This window comes from Oryctolagus cuniculus, chromosome 1 (assembly GCF_964237555.1).
Source record: "Oryctolagus cuniculus chromosome 1, mOryCun1.1, whole genome shotgun sequence".
NCBI lineage: Eukaryota > Metazoa > Chordata > Mammalia > Lagomorpha > Leporidae > Oryctolagus > Oryctolagus cuniculus.
Genome location: NC_091432.1, coordinates 209,513,938 through 209,533,941, shown reverse-complemented (window position 1 = coordinate 209,533,941; position 20,004 = coordinate 209,513,938). Strand labels below are relative to the sequence as shown.

Below are 20,004 nucleotides of genomic sequence, written 5' to 3'. Positions count from 1 at the left end.
ATTAATAATTAAATAGTATACTATTAATTCACTGCATTAAAATGTATTTTATTTTCCATTCCTTTTCTTTCTTTTCTTTTCTTTGTTAAAAAAAGTCAGAGTTAAAGAAAGGGAGAGACAGAGAGAGAGATCTTCTAGTCAGTGGTTCACTCTACAGTTGGCTGCATTAGCTAGGGCTGGGTCAGGCCGAAGCCAAGAGCCAGGAGCTTCACCCATGTCTCCCACATGCACTGGGGTCATCTTCTGCTGCTTTCCCAGGTGCATTAGCAGGGAGCTGGATCAGAAGTGAGCAGCCAGGACTCAAATCAGTGTCCATATAGGATGACAGCACTACAGACGGTGGCTTAACCCACTGCACCACAGTGCCATCCCCTATTTTCCATTTCTCACAAATCTTTTAATTTAAGCCAAGAAAGCATATATTTATGCATGAGCAATTTTATTTAAGGGATCAACTAATCAAGACATGTAATTCCTTGCTATTCAAAATAGTTGGAGTCTAACAATATATAGTAGTCCATTCCTTTAGCAAGGTACTTACTGAATCTAGAACAGTATTTGGCACATGGTTAACAAAACAAAGTTCCTGCTCTGATAAACTGTTTTACTAGTACAGTGAGATAAAACAACATAAAAAAATTAACAGATAATATGTCAGGAAATAATAAGTCCAAGAAGAAAAATGATGAATAGTATGGCAATTATGTAAGGGCTCTATAATAAAAGAAAGCACAAGCCTTTTAGGGAAAGAACAACAGGTAGAAGAAATCAAGTACAAAGGCACTCAGGTAGAATACCTTTTGTGTTCCAGAAACAGCAACGCTAATGTGGCTCCAGTGGAGTGAACAGGAGTGCAGTAGTAAGACATAACACCAAAGAAAGTGCCAGGGAAGATTCAGTAGGGTGTTACAGGCTCTGGGATTTTATTCTTTTTTTTTTTTAAGATTTATTTATTTATTTGAAAGGCAGAATTAGAGAGGCAGAGGCAGACAGAGAGACAGGCTTCCATCCACTGGTTTACTCCCCAGATGGCCGCAAAGACTGGAGCTGCACCAATCCAAAGACAGGAGCCAGGAGCTTCCTCTGGGTCTCCCACATGGGTGCAGAAGCCCAAGGACTTGCACCATCTTCTACAGCTTTCCCAGGCCATAGCAGAGAGCTGGATCAGAAGTGGAGCAGCCAGGACTCGAACAGGCGGACATTATCGGATGCTGGCACTGCAGGCAGCAGCTTTACCTGCTATACCACAGAGCTGGCCCCGGGATTTTAGTCTTAACACATAGAAACTACCATAGGATTGACATGTTCTAATTTACTTTAAAATAATCCCTATGTTTTATTGGATGAAGAAAAGACTCAGAGCAATAACAAAAGGAGCAACTAGTCCCTTAAGCAGCTAATGCCACTGTGCAGGCAAGATACAATGGTGACTAGTTCTAGAGGAGTAGAAGTGGAAATGATTGACAGGAAGTGTCAGATTATGGGTATCTTAACTTTTCCCATAGCTTTAGCATCTATACACACAAAATTTTCCCAAATGCTATATCTTTTTAAAATATTGTTACAGAAATTACAGTCCTTAAAAAATTTTCAAAACATATAGCCACTGGAAGACTATCCTTTAAGAGATAGATAAGGGAGAGCTGGCAGTACAGAGCAACAGGTTAAACTACTGCTGCAACACTGAGGACGCCGGCATCCCATATCCTGGCTTTTCTACTTCTGATCCAGCTTCCAGTTAATGCATCTGGGAAAGCAGCAGAAAATGGTCCAAGTACCTGGGCCCCTGCCACCCATGTGGGAGACCTGGATGGCAGCTCCAGGTTGCTCACTTTAGCCTGGTGCAGCCCCAGCCATTGCTGCCATTTGGGGAGTGAACCAACAGATGGAAGATCTCTCAATCTCTCAATCTCTCCTCCCCTATCTCTCCCTCTTGCTGAGTCTTTCAAATAAATTAGCAAATTGTTTAAAAAAAGAGATAAGCAAATCTATAAAAGACTGTGTCTAAGTATAAAGACTCTACAGTAAAACTTCTTGTTTTTAACTCACTTACTAGATGTGAAAATTATAGCAACAATTTTGTCCCAGCTTTCCCATCTGCCAAATGGGGTAATAATAATAGTAATAGCTACCTCACAGTACTATTATGATTAAATATGAAAGTAAATATAAAGAATTTAGCTGACATATAAATCAATAAACAGCAGCTATCAAATATATTGTTATATACTTTCTACCATTACAACTTTTTCTTATTGCTGCTATTTATAATAAGCCCTAATATAACTGGTTATATATTCATTTTTAAAGTAGCAGAAAAATAAACTTTGTCATTCTAATATGTTACTTAATACAGTTTTCAACTGAAAGCACAGTTATTGCTTTTGATATAACAAAGCACACTGATTTGTATTATACTTTTTTAAAAAAATTAATGAATCAATCTTAAGGAAACCTGAATTTAGACTTCAAAGAATCCAAAGCAATTCCTAATTTTTTTTTCTTCCCTTCAAAATTAAAACTAACGTTCAAAAAATCGTATAAGGCTCTAAAAAAGTCCCACAAAGAGTACGACAGGAACAATCATATTTGAGCCATAATCACTTGGACTTTTTGTTTAGTGGGTCACATAATTTTATTACATTGTATATCTGTGTGTATGGGTAGGTTCACAAGATAAACCATTTGAGGCCAAAAGTTTAACACCCTTTCATATTTCAAATGCTTCCACTAAAGACACATATGGGCCGGTGCCGTGGCTCAATAGGCTAATCCTCCGCCTGCGGCGCCAGCACCCCGGGTTCTAGTTCCAGTCAGGGAGCCGGATTCTGTCCTGGTTGCCCCTCTTCCAGGCCAGCTCTCTGCTGTGGCCCAGGAAGGCAGTGGAGGATGGCCCAAGTGCTTGGGCCCTGCACCCCATGGGAGACCAGGAGAAACACCTGGCTCCTGCCTTTGGATCAGCGCAGTGCGCCGGCCGCAGCGCGCCAGCTGCGGCGGCCATTGGAGGGTGAACCAACGGCAAAAGGAAGACCTTTCTCTCTGTCTCTCTCTCTCACTGTCCACTCTGCCTGTCAAAAAAAAAAAAAAAAAAAGACACATATGACAAAAAAAAAACAATAATTGCCTCTTGGAGAAGGGGAGAAAGAGATACTCTTTGCACTTAAAGTCTTTGACATTATTTGGTTTCTTTCCTTGTATATGTATTAACTTTTCAAAATAAAAGAATTTCATTCTATTAACAATTAATAAAACAAATTTTAAAATGTCTCAGAGTTCGTCAAAATGGTAGCTTACCAGATTGAAGATGCCAGCAAAATATTAGTGTGGTTTGCAAGAAACCTCAACGGAGGCTCTGCAAGCAGTATACAGGATAGAATTCCCCCACCAAAGCAGTGGAGCATAGCAGTAAACCAGCTTGAAACTGGATTCTTCCATGCCACTGCCGCTGCTCCTAAAATGGTAAAGTAAAAACATGGTTTAAACATGGACCACACAGAAAAGGACCTACAATAGCAACAAACTGTTAACTATTGTTATCTCTTAAGGGAAGCCTGGGATTAAAGAGATGGTCAAGGGAGCTCTAAACTTATTTTAATTGTATGATATAATTATATTTGAATTATTTAAAATATAATGTTCATTTATTAATTATATAATTAAAATTTTAGGGGCCGGCACTGTGGCAAAGCAGGTAATGCTGCAGCCTGCAGTACCGGCAACATATGGGCACCAGTTTGTGTCCTGGCTTCTTCACTTCCAATCTAGCTCCCTGCTAATGCACCTGAGAAAGCAAGGGAAGATGGCCCAACTGCTTGGGTCTCTGCACCCACATTGGAAACCCAGAAAAAGCTCTGGCCTCCTGGTTTTGGATGGGCCTTGCTCCAGCTGTTGCAGCCATTTGGGGAGTGAACCAGCAGATGCAAGAGTGTTCTCTCTCTCTCTCTGCCTATGCCTCTCTGTAACTCTGCCCTTTAAATAAATAAATCAATAAAAAATTTAACAAATTATACCATATCTAATCTGAGAATACAATGCACCTAGTTCAAAAGAATACAGCAGTTTTACATACTATATGTAAAATTGTGCAAAAAGAGAATCATATGTGTAAACAGTATGTATAGTATGAAATCATTTACAAGGAAAAAAACAGAAAACAAGATATTTTTCTAGGTATATACATATGCAAGTAATGCATAGACTAAGGTCTACAAGAATACATAACCAAACTGACAGCTACTGTTACTTTCAGAAAGAGGCCCATTTATGTAAAAACAAGCCACCACTAAAAAAAAAAAAAAAAAAAAACAACTGCAGGGCCAGTGTTTGGCACAGCAGTTAAGAAGTGACGTGGAACACATGCATCCCCTGTCAGTGTCTGGGTGCAAGCCCTGGCTCTGCTTTCAATTCTAGCTTCCTGTTAATGCATATGCAGGAAGGGAATGATGATGGCTGAAGTAAACGGTTCCCTACCACTCAGGTGGGAGACCCAGACTGAGTTCTTGGCGTCTTTGTCCTGGCCTAGCTCTAGTTGTTAATAGGCACTTTGAGAGTGAAGCAGATCTTTCTCTGTTATCTGTCTTTATCTCTTTATTTATCTTTTTCTCTCGCTCACCCTTGCTCTCTCTCTGCCTTTGAAATAAAATGAAAAAATTTTTGGAATTTTGCAAATCTGTTTATGAATTTAAAACATCAATGTTGCCTGTATTTAACATGGGAATTCATCTATATGTGCTCAGAAGGAAAATAAACATTTGAATAGGGCAATCCACCATTCCCCAAATAAAATATGCCCAGGGGTGAACATGGTTTAGTAAATGTGCATGCTTGTGGTGTACATATCCTGAAAAGTACAGTGCTGCCAAAGTGTAATGATACGTATCTGGTGGTAACTCAAGAAATGGTTACTGCTCCAATCTAAAGAAAAATCCACTTACAAGAAACTTACTAAAGGATGTCAATCTCCAGTATAGCATCTTCCCTTAAGCCTAAGAATCTTCAAGAGGTATTTCAACGATACAAGGCCATGCTGTATTTAGTGCAAAATTCCAATGCAATATATGATACCACTGTGTCTAGAATATACACAAACATAATATATGGGCCCTGCTCCTACAGTGTGACTGATTATTGTACTAGCCAGCACAATAATGAGCACAATTTTTTTCCATTCCATCAATGAGCACTAGCTGAACAATAAACAATGCCATTAAGCCATCCTCAGGTTGAAAGCAACACACAATGCTTAAAAAAAAAAAAAAAGGATTCTAGGATTCTAGAACATTTACTGCCCAGACACAGATCCTAGCTCTAGTACTTATTCTTTGGGTAAACCCAACAAGTAAACTGTCCTTTTCCCCACATCTTTAAAATACAGATGCCCCCACCTCTAGCCCTTTTATTGATATAAAAGGAAAAGGGAAAAAGTAACCCATATCATAGGGTTGTTGTAAGGTCAACTATGAGTAAGTACATTTAAAGCACTCAGAGTGGGGCCTACCATACAGTAAGTAGGAAGTATTGGCTATCACTATTATCACAGAAGTACACAGGAAAAAAACTACTCAATTTCCTCTCTCCTACCATTCACACTCCTCCTCCTCTGAGTGACTATTTCTAGTCTTTTCCTACGTTTACTTATACTCCGTCTCCACCTCCACCTCCCATCTGTCTGCTACTTTTTCTCTCCCCACTCTGTGCATCCTGTGTGTTTATGGGTGTCTCCCTCTCTCTTTTACAGGCCTGGTTAGCACTGGAGACACATTCTTGAAAGGGAAGCTGCAACTTAATGAGAGTTCTAATGGGCCCATCATAGCACAACAGTCACTATGAAAACACATCCCCACAGTACTGATTACTTCTGACAAATATGAGGGGCCTTTAACATGTTTGTAGAAAATTTGCATTATCTTTTAATTCTATTTTTCCATGAACTTTATTTAAAATCCACCTCATATACAGTTAGCGATTATTGACTGATGTGTTCATCTTCTGTATTTCCTAATAACTGTTCTTTTTGTTTTGTTTTGTTTTGTTTTTTAAGATTTATTTTATTTATTTGAAAGAGTTAAAGAGAGAGATAAAGACGAGAGGTCTTCCATCCGCTGGTTCACTCCCCAGATGACTGCAACAGCCAGAGCTGAGCTGATCTGGAGCCAGGAGCCAGGAGCTTCTTCCAGGTCTTCATTGAGGGTGCGGGGCCGGGTGGGGGGTGGGGGGCAAGGACCTGGGCCATCTTCCACTGCTTTCCCAGGCCATAGCAGAGAGCTGCATCAGAAGTGGAACAACTGGGACTCAAACAGGAGCCCATGTGGGCTGCCAGCACTACAGGTGGTGGCTATACCCACTATACCACAGCACTGGCCCCTAATAAGTGTTCCAACAGAAGATCAAGCATTACCTTTAACTGACACTCACCATTCATGAGCTAAACCAAATCCAAACATACTCAGGTTCTCCTTTGACCACTGAAATAATCCAAATCAAATTCACTAAATGCTTTTCATACATAGTATTCACTCACATAATACCCATTTCTGGATAAGTCTACCAAAATAACTTTCCTTTGTCCTCAACTTTTGATGATTTTATTCATTCCTCTTAATACGTATCACATTCTAAATTTCGTTCACAAGTTTTATCTCCATCAAAAACTGCTAATCCTTAGGACTCCAACAGAGACTTAGTATGGAGTAAGTGCTCTATAATGTTTAGCATGACAGGGTAATAAATACATGTGAAATATTTCCAAGAGGTTAAGCATAAAAATTTTAATTTCACTTACTTATGATTGTCGTAACTCAGGCAGCTGTGACTGTTTATTACTTTTGAAACCTCTGAGTAAGACCTCTTAACTTTTCTTGGCTTAAATTTCATCTTAAATAATATTAACAATGCATATCTTGATTTCAACTGAGATAATGTACACAAACAAATTTACTGCCCAGTACAAGACAGACACTTTGCTGACTCCTTTCTGTTAAATGACTTGATCGCTAACAGCAGAGAAAAGAGGGGGGAGTCAAATGAAACCCAAGAGCTATTTCTGGCTCAATTCTCTAAAGCAGAGATACAGCTCTTTTGAATTCTTATTGCAAGGTTTCGATGACAATAATGTATCATGGCACTGAAACAATACCCATCACCCCATATGGGCACAGGTTCAAGACCCAGCTGCTCCACTTCTGATCTAGCTCTCTGATATGACCTGGGAAAGCAGAAGATGGCCCAATTCCTTGGGCCCCTGCACCAGCATGGGAGACCTAGAGGAAGCTCCTGGCTCTTGGTTTCAGATCGGTGCAGCTCTGGCCGGGGTGGCCATCTAGGGAATAAACTAGTGGATGGAAGACCTCTCTCTGCCTCTGCCTCTCTGTAACTCTTCCTTTCAAATAAATAAATCTTTTTAAAAACTAACAAACAAAATTTTTGAGGCCCACAAGCAATCAATAAATAGCATATAAGAAACAACAGAAAAATCCTAAATACTTCTTTATGTATTCATTTTAAAAATAAATGACTAAATGGTAGCATAAATTATGTATTCTTTAGGATAAATAATTAAATTTTGCAAAGCAGACAACACTTAATGAGAAAAGTCACACTGTTATATATCGTAGCAAATCTCCTCAATGTCTGGTTTCAAACAGAAAACAGCTGGCTGTATTCTCACATCTGCTTCAATCCGTTCCATTATCAGAAGTCATGTAGCCACTGGAAAACTCCACTATACACTTGTGAGAAAATAGGAGTGAGAAAGATAACAGCTGAATATTTTTAAGAAAATAATTTTAACCTGAAAAGTGTCATGGAACCCCATGGGTCCCTAGACCACACTCTGAGAACCTCTGATTTAGCCTATACAAGAACATACTAAATTCGGAATATAGGGGCCGGCGCTGTGGTGCAGTAGGTTAATCCTCCGCCTGCAGCACCAGCATCCCATATGGGTGCCGGTTCTAGTCCCGGCTGCTCTTCTTCCAATCCAGCTCTCTGCTGTAGCCTGGGAAAGCAGTAGAAGATGGCCCAAGTCCTTGGGCCCCTGCACCTGTGTGGGAAACCAGAGGAAGCTCCTGGCTCCGGATCGATGCAGCTCCAGCCGTTACGGCCATTTGGGGAGTGAACCAGCAGATGGAAGACCTTTCTCTCTTTCTCTACCTCTCACTTTCTGTAACTCTACCTCTCAAATAAATAAATAATAAATTTGGAATATGGAGTTAAAAAGGCAATATTCTTCTTTTCAAAGAAACTATGTTTCACAGATAACCTGTCCTACTTTAATACGGTAATACTCTCGTAAACCAAGTCAAAATTTCCAGCAAATAATGAGGCTGAGTTGCAGACTTCAACAGGAACGAAAAATATGTTGGCCAGCGCCGCGGCTCACTAGGCTAATCCTCCGCCTGCGGCGCCGGCACACCAGGTTCTAGTCCCGGTCGGGGCACTGGATTCTGTCTTGGTTGCCCCTCTTCCAGGCCAGCTCTCTGCTGTGGCCCGGGAAGGCAGTGGAGGATGGCCCAGGTGCTTGGGCCCTGCACCCCATGGGAGACCAGGAGAAGCACCTGGCTCCTGCCATTGGATCAGCGCGGTGCACTGGCCGCAGCGCGCCGGCCGCAGCGGCCATTAGAGGGTGAGCCAACGGCAAAGGGAGGACCTTTCTCTCTGTCTGTCTCTCTCACTGTCCACTCTGCCTGTCAAAAAATTAAAAAAAAAAAAAAAAAGTTGAGGTCCAAGGACTTAAAAAACAATCCATAAGAGAGGCACAGCGTCATCCTCAAGCCCTCCTTCATCAGGCCTCTGCAGAGCAAGGAAGATGAAAAGCAGCAAGAACACCTACAAAGAAGGCAAAGAAATGCCTGCCCGCAAGGAAAGAGGAGATTCAAACCTCAAAGGGAGGTCCCATTTACTAAGAGAGTAAAGCAATACAGGAACAGCATATCCTGGCTGGGAAATACTAACAGGGTGGTGCAGAGAAGTCAAACTGCGGAACCAAGACTGTATTCCTCCCCCCCCCCCCCCCCCATTCTACGGATGGCCACACGACTCTTAACTTTGTACTGCTGCACCAAGGCTATATCCCCATTCTACGGATGGTAAAGCGGCCCCACGACTCTAACTGTGTACAACGCCACTGGTGGTGGCCGCCGCCGCGACACCGCGTTCACGGGATACACCGGTGCGTCGGCCCCAGGCTTTGTGTTGACGAATTCGTACAACTTTCCTAAGTGGGGAGTACTCGACCATTTGTCACTCCAAGACACCGAGTCGGAGACCTGCAGGTCTCAGGCAGCTTTGTTCGTGGGTGATTGGAATCTGTCTCCGTCTCCCTGCCCTTCAAACACGTAAAACAAATAGATACGGTCCGAGGGAGCGGTGGCACCACCAGGAGACGGCGCCAAAGACGGCTGGCACCGCGAGCCCGACGAGCGGCGGCGGCTTCTGTCACCTGTCCTTGGAGTCCGCCAGACGCCCCTGCTTCGGCGTCGAAGACCCCGGGCCGCGCCTCCCCCCTCCCCGGCCTCAGTTTCCCCATTTGTACTCAAGGGGTCGACTGCCATCGGAACTGCGTGGGCCAAAAGCCCCTGGACTGCCCACTCGGCCCCGGCAGTCCTCGCCGGGAAGGGGGCGTCGGGGAGGCCGGTCCGCAGCGCCCACACTCACCCGGCTGACGCTTCAGAGCCATCAAGGACACTAGATAGTGGGCGATGTCAAAAAAAGGGAACATGGACGTGCGGGAGAAAGCCAGCGTCAGCTCGTCCCACGGGGAGTCCATGGCTACCACACACACCGCGGCAGCCGAGGAGCCGCGACCGGTGCCCCGCGTGCGCGGCGAGCGGCGGGGGGAGGGGCAGCCGCGGCCGCGCGCTCGACCGCGCCGCCGCGCGCCCTGCGCATGCGCCCTGGCTCCGGGAGCCCGCGCGCCGAGGGGCGGGGCCGCGTGTCCCGGAGCCGTGAGCGCGCGGCAGGATCCCGAAGCTGCTCCGGAGGCCTCGCCTCAAGTCTCCTAGTAAGGGTTCAGCGTCTTCCTGGCTCGGAGTCGGATCTATTTCTGTAAATTGATGTCATGTACCCAACTTTTATTGAACAACCACAGTACAAGGCACACCGTGACCTTTTGGAGGTTAAAAAATGAAACTGTGGTGGCCTCGAGAAAGTTGCGGTTCCTCAGTTTTGTTTTTAAGAAAAAAAAATGCACCTAATTGTACACAACAGGTGGTCAGAAGTGTAAGTGTTATGAGAGGGCAGTTTCTAAGAGAGAAAGGTTGTGCTAAAAATGTGGGTGCCGCATGCCGGGGCTGTGGCTTACTGGGTGAAGCCGCTGCCTGCAGTGCCGGCATCCCATATGGACGCTGGTTGGAGTCCCGGCTGCTCCACTTCCGACCCAGCTCTCTGCTGTGGCCTGGGAAAGCAGTAGAAGATGGCCCAAGTCCTTGGGCCCCTGCACCCATGTGGGAGACCCAGAAGAAGCTCCTGGCTCCTGATCGACCCAGCTCTGGCCCTTGCGGCCATTTGGGACGTGTAACTCTGCTTCTCATCCTCATTTCCCACTTTGTGGTCCAGCCAGAACAGTCCCCTCCATTTCGCTTGCACTCCTGGCTCGCCTCACCCACTTTTTTTTTTTTTTTAAGACTATTTGAAAGGCAGAGTTACAGAGAGAAGTAGAGACAGAGAGGGAGGTCTTCCAGCTACTGGTTCACTCCTAAATGGCCACAAGGGCCAGAGCTGGATCAATCAAAAGCCAGAGCCAGAAGCTTCTTCCGGTTCTCCCACGTGGGTGCAGGGGCCCAGGGATTTGGGCCATCTTCTACTGCTTTCCCAGGCCATAGCAGAGAGCTGGGTCAGAAGTGGAGCAGCTGGGATTCGAACCAGCGCCCATATGGGATGCCGGCACTGCAGGCGGTGGCTTTACATGCTGTGCCACAGCACCAGCCCTATCTGTTCATATTTTATATTTTTTTGTGAGAGTTAGTTCTCTCTGTTCTTTTCCTTTTTTTTACATTCCTTTGTCTTTGAGATTATAGTGTTGTTAATTGAGGGGCAGAATTTAGATATTCTTTCCTAAAAGGTTTTACATATTCTCAGTCTTAAAATTTCACAGAGAACATACTTTGTCCTTGGACTTAAACCACTCAAGACAGTCATCCTTGTAACATCTCTACATCATGTGTCTACCAACGTCATTTCACATAATTTTTAACAGCAAAAGGCTGTCAGATCTCCCACATCTCCACGTGAGTGCCTTCCCAGGCACATTAGTAGGGAACTGCATCAGAAGCAGAGCAGCTGGGACACAAATTGGTGCTGCAATATGGTATGCCAATGTTGCAGGCAGCAGCTTAACCCCCTGGGCCAGAGTATCTGCCCTTAATTTGCCCCTTTTTTCACATTATTAAATCTATGTGCCTTTTCTCCTGTTTAATCTTTCTTCGTCAGTTTATTTGAGTGAACTGTCAGAGAGCAGAGGGGACATTTCCCCTCATCCCTATAGGGCAGCAGCAAAACACATTTGAGATTTTTGAAGAAGGTAAATAGAGCATTTTACTTGCCTTAAGCAGATTAATCCCACAGGAAAGAATTAATCATCCCAAACTCTATAAGTAACCTGAAATTTGTTTTATTTCAAAACTGTAGGAATGGCCGGCGCCGCAGCTCACTAGGCTAATCCTCTGCCTTGCGGCGCCGGCCCCCTGGGTTCTAGTCCCGGTCGGGGCACCTGATTCTGTCCCGGTTGCCCCTCTTCCAGGCCAGCTCTCTGCTGTGGCCAGGGAGTGCAGTGGAGGATGGCCCAAGTGCTTGGACCCTGCACCCCATGGGAGACCAGGAGAAGTACCTGGCTCCTGCCTTCGGATCAGCGCGGTGCGCCAGCCGCAGCACGATATCCGCGGCGGCCATTGGAGGGTGAACCAACGGCAAAGGAAGACCTTTCTCTCTGTCTTTCTCTCTCTCTTACTGTCCACTCTGCCTGTCAAAAAATTAAAAAAAAAAAAAAAACTGAAGGAATAAGCTTGTCCCATCTGCCTAGAGCCTGAAAAACTAAAAACAAGCAAAAATAAGGGAAATTAAGTAGCAATCTCACAAAAAGACAAATTCTGCCTGAATTTTAAAGACACTGCTGTGCTTGTTTCAGGTCAGTGCTTGGGTTCGTTCGTCTGATGAACTGGGGCGGCAGAAGGCCATTAGGGGAAAAAGGGAGAGAAGCCTTTGAATTGATAAGAAGGAAAGGCGGCCGTCACCCGGTTCACTAGGCTAATCCTCCGCCTGCAGCGCCGGCCCCCTGGGTTCTAGTCCCGGTTGTGGGGACGCTTCTGTCCCGGTTGCCCCTCTTCCAGTCCAGCTCTCTGCTGTGGCCCAGGGGTGCAGTGGAGGATGGCCCAAGTGCTTGGGCCCCTGCACCTGCATGGGAGACCAGGAAGAAGCACCTGGCTCCTGGCTTCAGATCAGCGTAGCTCCGGCTGTAGCGGCCATTTTGGGGTTGAACCAACAGAAGGAAGACCTTTCTCTCTGTCTCTCTCTCACTGTCTAACTCTGCCTGGCAAAATAAATAAATAAATAAATAAAGAAGGAAAGGCAGCATTTGGGAAAGTGATGTGCGAATATTAATGCCTTTCCTGACTTTTAAAAGAAGTTACTGTATGACACTTATTGCTGATTAAATGAATCCCAATTACAAAGTATTCATTAGAAAGCAAAACCAGTCTAATTATATTAACATCTGAAAAAGTTTTTTATTAAACCTATTCAAGGCATTTTTTAGTTTGAAAGCATGAAATTAATTTTCATAAACCAGGCTTCTCAACAGGACATTTTGGACTGCATAATTCTTCATTGTGGGGGAATGTCCTATGCATTGTTAGACGTTTAGCAGGGTCCATGTCACTAGACGCCAGTAATGCATCCATTCACCTACTCCCCACTAAACACACACACGCACACACACACACATACATACACACAAACAATTGTGACTACCAAAATTATCTCTAAACTTTGCTAAACGTCCTCTTGTAGTGGGAAAAAGGACACAAAAGAGCTCTGGCTCAGAGCTGTTCTTAAAAATGAAGAAATGCTTTCTTCAGCAGCATGTGCCTCTATTAATACAAACATTATGGCCATGCCACTAATATTAATCACCAGGTTAATTCTAGAACAACTCACATAACCCCGTTTAGTCTTGGCTTGCTCATTCATTTGCTGGATCAAGTTGGTAATATCCTGTAATCCAGCATTGTAAATGCAGTCCTAGCTCTTTTTTCCTTGCAATACTGCTTTCTTTCCACTGAGTGGCATGCCTTTCACTTCAGGAAATTCACAACAATAACTTTTTAGAGGACCATAAAAAGTCTGCGATTAGTAAGTTTCATATTAAATGGAACCAATTGTACTTCTAAACTTCAGTTTTCTGGCGAGGCATTTTCATTCTCAAGGTATTTTTATAGGCACTTGATGACTACATTGAATCAAATTATATTGTAATACTACATGCAATGAAGATAAAATATGTGTAATTTGAATTCAAACTTTTTTAAACCTTCAGGATTATCAAGGAAAATTAAATGATGAGTGCCAGTTGCCCTAGCATACCCACTGAATTCAAGCAGTTCAGTGTTCCTGAGATTCAAGTGATAAACCAATTCAAGTAATGTCAACTCTTCAGACTCAGCGTGTGTCTAATAATAGTACCTCTGATATTGTGTTTTGGAAAATCTGACTTGGCTCACTCGTTTCTTACACTGGAAACTAAAATTCTTTTTATATAAACATCACTTATACCTCTAAAATAAACTGTCAAGCTAACAATGTTCCCAATGTGTAATAACATAACGAATTAAAAACTTGATATTATTAAAGGGAATATCCCTGGTTTTCATCAGTGTAAGGACTGCCAAAGCTGCAGTCATCTAAGCCGTAGCTGCCAGTTATCTGTGGTTACCAACACTTGACATTACAATCCAGCTCTCCTCAACAGTGACATGCACCATTAAATCACAGAATAACAGAATTCTGGAAGTGAACAGGCTCGTTAAAAACATGTCTTCAAGTGCAAGTAATAGAAAACTGTTTTGAGCAGCTTAAAGTGAGGAATTTGCTGAACGCAAAGAAGAGTTGAACAACCAACTCCAAGAAGAGAAGCATGCAGAGTATTTCTGAGGTTAGCAACAGCAGGTGGGTGTGGGCTTCTCTCAGCCACTGACGATCCTCTGTGCCAACATCCCTCAGCCTCTGGGACCACCTATGCAGTATTGCCAGGAGAGAAAGACTGCCATGGCCTGGAATAGAAGTCCTGTCCTGTGTTTATCTGATCTACTGAGAGGCTGGGTCACATGGCTCAGAGTGAAACCATCCCTACACGTCAGAAGCAGTGTCCTGAGAAAGGACAGAGCCAGATAGCCATTCCAAGAGGTGCCTGTTCTAATCATTTCATTAAATCTGTTTATTTTAAAGAAAGAAATGAATGGCCAGAAGAGGCCACAAAGGCAGTCTAGACAGTCTAAAATTTGTTATTTTTCTGTTACAATCAGTCTCCCCGAAGTACTACTAAATTTTCTCCTGCCCGGTAGAAAAACAAACAAAACTTCTAAAGTTTTCCTTTGTGTGTGTGTTGGGGGGGGGGGGGGGCTCAAAGATATTTATTTGGGACAAAAATAAATTTTGAAGAGCAGCCTTAGGCATAGTGATTAAATTGCCAGTGGCAGTGCTTGCATCCCATGTAGATGTGCCTAGGTTTGAGTCCCAGCTCTGCTGTTTAATCCAGCTTCCTGTTCATGTGTACCCTGGGAGGCTGAGGTGATGGTCCAAGTTACAGTGTTCCTACCACTCACCTGGGAGACCTGGATTCAGTTCCTGGCTCTTGGCAGTGACCTGGTCAGCTCTAGCTATTATGGTCATGTGGGGAGTGAGCCAATGGCTTCAAACTCTGTCTCTTTGTCTCTCTGCCTCTCAAAAACTTTTAAATTTAATTAATTAAATTAAAAAATTTGAAACCCTTATATAGTTTTTTCATAACTCATAGTATCCATGAAGACTCCTTAAATACATGATTTTAAACTTTTTGCACTGAAATAGATTTTTCTTTTACTTCCATTTTCCCATGAATTTTTTTTAAGTTCTTGTTTTCTTTTTTGATATTTATTTATTTATTTTAGAGGCAGAGTTACAGAGAGAGGGAACGACAGAGATTTTTTTAAGTTCTGTATGAGTTCCCCCCCCCACCCCAGAAACCTTTTATTTAATGTACACAAACTTTATTTCATAAATACAACTTTAGAAACATAGTGATTCTTCCCACCGTACCTCTCTCCCATCCTTCTTCCTCCTCCCTCTCCTATTCCAATTCTTATTTTTTTACTAAAATCTATTTTCAATTAACTTTACACACAGATGATTAACTCTATACTAAGTAAAGAGTTCAACAAATAGTATGAAAAAAATAAACCTGTTCCTCAATGGTTTTTTGATTTCTTCTATGACCCAATATTCATTCAGGGGCATGTTATTCAGTCTCCATGTGTTTGCATATGTTCCAGAGATTCTTGAGTTTTTGATTTCCAGCTTCATTCCATTGTGGTCAAAGAAGATGCATGGTATGATTTTGATTTTTTTTAAATTTCCTGAGACTTGCTTTATGGCCTAACCTGTGGTCTATCCTAGAGAAAGTGCCATGCACTGATGAGAATAATGTGTATTCTGCAACTGTAGGTTGAAAAGTTCTGTAGATATCTGTTAGGTCCATTTGGTCTATGGTGTTGATTAACTGTTGTTTCCTTGCTGACTTTCTGTTTGGTTGACCTTATAAATGGCAGTTGCTAAATTTCTATAAGCCTTTTTTTTAAAGATTTTATTTATTTATTTGAGAGGTAGAGTTACAGACAGAGAGAGGGAAAGACAGAGAGAAATGTTGTCCAGCTGCTGGTTCACTCCCTAAATGGCCACAACAGCCAGAGCTGAGCCGATCCAAAGCCAAGGAGCTGGGAGCTTCGTTCAGGTCTTCCATGCGGGTTCAGGGGCCCAAATGCTTGGGTCATCTTCTTCTGCTTTCCCAGGCCATAGCAGAGAGCTGAATCAGAAGAGGAGCAGCCAGGACTAGAACCGGCAGCCCATATGGGATGCCAGCACTGCAGGCGGAGGATTAACCTACTGTGACACAGCACTGGCCCCCGTAAGCCTTTTTTGTCTTTGTCTCTAACATGGGAAGAATAGTACTTGCTTCACGGTGTTGTTTTCAAAATTAAGAGATCATGCATAGTAGTAGTCATATTTGCTCAAAGAAAAATAACAATAATGCTTTTCTTAATACCTGAAAATGATGCAATTGCTTTAATTTTTTTAAGATTTTATTTATTTATTTTACAGGTAGAGTTACAGACAGTGAGAGAGAGAGAAACAGGGAGAAAGGTCTTCCTTCCATTGGTTCACTCCCCAAATGGCCGCACGGCCAGCACTGTGCCGATCCAAAGCCAGGAGCCAGGAGCTTCCTCTGGGTTTCCCCTGTGGGTATAGGGGCCCAAGAACTGGGGCCATCTTCTGCTTTCCCAGGTCACAGCAGAGAGCTGGATTGGAAGTTGAGCAGCCGGGACTCAAACTGGTGCCCATATGAGATGCCGGCACTGCAGGAGGCAGCTTTACCTGCTACGCCACAGCGCCAGCCCCAGAAATTCCATTCTTAAAAGACGCACATGTCCATAAAAAACATGTAGACAGATGTTCGCGGCAGCATTGTAGAATAGTCCCAAACTGAAAACAACCCACATGTTCATCAAAAGTAATATGGATGAATAAATTGTGGTATAGACATGCAATATATATACAATATCCTTACAGCAATAAGAATGAAAGAAATATTGCATTGATCATAATGAATTTCTTAAACCTAAAGCTTAAAGAAGGAAGCCAAATACTTTTTTTAAATGTATTATATATGGGGGCCAGTGCCGTGGCACAGTAGGTTAATCCTCTGCTTGTGGTGCTGGTATCCCATATGGGCACCAGTTTTAGTCCCGACTGCTCCTCTTCCAATCCAGCTCTCTGCTGTGGCCTGGGAAAGCAGTAGAAAATGGTCCAAGTGCTTGGCCCCTGCATCCGCATGGGAGACCAAGAAGAAGCACCTGGCTCCTGGCTCCTGGCTCCTGGCTCCTGGCTTCAGATCACCTCAGCTCTGGCCATTGTGGTTATTTGGGGAGGGAACCAGAGGATGGAAGATCTCTCTCTTTGTAACTCTCTCAAATAAATAAATAAATATTTAAATATTTAAATTCAAATAAATAAATATTTAAAAACAAAGATTGTCTAAATGGAATTAGTATATTTTAGTTTGGATGACTCCTGGTTGAGAACTCCTAGAGAAACTCAAGAATATGGCTTTAATCAAAGCAATTGCATCAGGGCCAGCACGGTGGCACAGTAGGTTAATCCTCCGCCTGCAGCACCGGCATCCCATTTGGGCACAGGTTTTAGTCCTGGCTCTGCTATGGCCTGGGATAGCAGTGGAGGATGGCCCAGGTCCCTGGGCCTCTGGGTCCCTGCACCTGCATGGAAGACCAGGAGGAAGCTTCTGGCTCCTGGTTTTGGATCAGCGCAGCTCTGGCCATTTCGGCCATTTGGGGAGTGAACCGACGGAAGGAAGACCTTTCTCCCTGTCTCTCCCTCTCACTGCCTTTAACTCTACCTCTCAAATAAATAAATAAATAATTTAAGGGGGGGCAGGTATAGAGCAGAGTTCTCCATATACTCCTATAAAGTTCATCTAAAAATGTATTATATATGATTCTATATATACATATATATTAAAAAAACAGGCAAAGTTATTTTACAGAGTCCGGATAGTGGTTGCTCTTGGAGGCAGGAGGTGATGTGGAGTTTCATGACCTTGTTCTGTTTTATGACCTTGTGTTCCTGTTGTGAAAATTCATGGGGCTGCACTTTTACAATTTGTGCACTTTTACTTAGTACATATATTTTATACTTCAAAATACATATACGTGATTTTTTTAAAAACTTTTGTACATGAAAAATTTCCATGGGGCAGGGGCAGAGGGTGAGATATTCTAACAAATTTAGTAGGCAGCTAGACTTGTTACGCAGGCCGGCCCTGCCTAGATTTTCTGTTTCTGGAGGAGGCTTGGGTAGCATGGTGAGCTAAGGGGAAGAAGCCCATTCTAACTCATGTTTCATAGGCTTTGTTATGTCACCAGGCTCAGCCAGAGGTTTCTTCTGGAACCCTGAGATGCAAGAGTTAAGTAGCATGTGATTTCCTTAGTTATCTATTTCCCTAGAGTCTGTTCCTCGAAGAATTCCTTCCAGAACTGAAAAGGTTAATAATAAATCATCCTGGAATTCATCTTTAGGTACCAGAAATCTAAAGCTTTATGAATGACTGGTTTTCTATGTTCATTTCTTCCTTCCTCCCTTCCTTTCTCTCTCTCTCTCTCTCTCTCTCTCTCTCTCTCTCCACTCTCCCCTTCCCCCCCGTAATACCCAGGGACAGAACTATTTATAAAGTAAAGTTGGGTGGCAGACTTCAAGGCCACTATGGGGTCCTTCAATTGTGTACCTTTGAATACTACAAGAGGTTGCCTCTTCTTTCTGAAAGGGAAGTGCTTTCCACTAAGTAGTGGTAAGATCCTTGTGTGATGTTGTTGCCTGAACAAATATATAATTTGGCTCCAGACATGCAAATTTTATCAGGTATTTTGAAGTACTCAGCCAGGAGCTAATGTTTTATTCTACTACAACTCAGAGCTGAGTGTCAAGGGTAACTGAAATCAGACTTAAAATTCATTAATCATGAATCCGTGAGCTGCTAGATCATGGGAGTCAGTGAGGGTAGAGTTGGGAGCACACCAGTTCCGCTGAAGACTGCTATTCAGAAGAAGGGGAATGGTGAATGGGTCAATAGTTCTACGAAAAAGTGGCCATCCCTTTCACTGCCTACATTGGACTTTTGTGAGATATTGCGAGGAAATCCCAAAAGGCTAGTCCGTGATCTAATCAACTTTATGTCTGGATCAATAACACTTCTAGGCTCTTGGGATGCTTAACTCTAGTGCACAGAGAAATGAGCAAAGATTGTATAGAATAGGAGTTGTAACAGCAGGAAGCACAATGTGTTGTCCTAAGTCTTGGAGGCCCATTTGCTGATACAGACAGCAGAGTTTAAGAACGTCTAGGAAACACAAGTGCTGGCAAATGCCTTAGAGTCACAATCCCATTTTGTGTACCACAGTGTGTTGCCTGCCCTCCCTGGATTTGAAGCCTCTTTCAGGGGACTCCTGCTCAATTACATGGCAACAAATTAGGGCACTAATAATCAGTGGACCTTCTCCCAGATCTCAACTCATAGTGTGCTCAGCTTCCAACTAAAAGCTGCTATGCAGGCCGGCGCCGCGGCTCACTAGGCTAATCCTCCGCCTAGCGGCGCTGGCACACCGGGTTCTAGTCCCGGTCGGGGCGCTGGATTCTGTCCTGGTTGCCCCTCTTCCAGGCCAGCCCTCTGCTGTGGCCAGGGAGTGCAGTGGAGGATGGCCCAGGTGCTTGGGCCCTGCACCCCATGGGAGACCAGGAAAAGCACCTGACTCCTGGCTCCTGCCATCGGATCAGCGCGGTGCGCCGGCCGCAGCGCGCCGGCCGCGGCGGCCATTGGAGGGTGAACCAACGGCAAAGGAAGACCTTTCTCTCTGTCTCTCTCTCTCACTGTCCACTCTGCCTGTCAAAAAATAAATAAATAAATAAATAAATAAATAAATAAAAGCTGCTATGCAAAAGTTAACCAGGATCCTGGTTTACAAGTCTTGCGACAACTGTCTCCTCAAAGCCCAAGTCCAAGTCCAGGAGCTTATGCAACAATTCTGATTAAAGTAAGTGGAAGAATAGTTGTCCTGCAGCCAAGGCAGTCACTATTTGATGGATCATTCTGTAGCACAACCTGCTTCTCATGTTCCTTTTTATATATCTAACCACAGAACATGAGCCTGAAAACCCCAAGCCTGCTCTCCTCAAGTGCCATGTTATGAACTC

The 20,004-nt window shown here is 43.6% G+C and overlaps 1 protein-coding gene across 2 annotated transcripts in view; it reads right to left on the bottom strand.

Annotated features, from left to right (window-relative positions):
- The window catches only part of TMEM38B (transmembrane protein 38B), a 47,849-nt gene extending 37,961 nt beyond the window's left edge, over window positions 1-9,888 (bottom strand). The window contains exons 1-2 of one of the 2 annotated variants that reach the window (XR_007923490.2): window positions 9,655-9,855; window positions 3,295-3,451 (exon numbers count right to left, since the gene is read on the bottom strand). Coding sequence is in view for 1 of the 2 variants with exons in the window: in XM_008256762.4 (XP_008254984.1) it covers window positions 3,295-3,451; window positions 9,655-9,766 (269 nt within the window). In the remaining variant the exon portion in view is untranslated. Of the gene's footprint in view, window positions 1-3,294; window positions 3,452-9,654 lie in introns of both variants that reach the window. The other variant, XM_008256762.4, reaches the window with a different exon arrangement.
- Window positions 9,889-20,004: the final 10,116 nt, after the last annotated feature.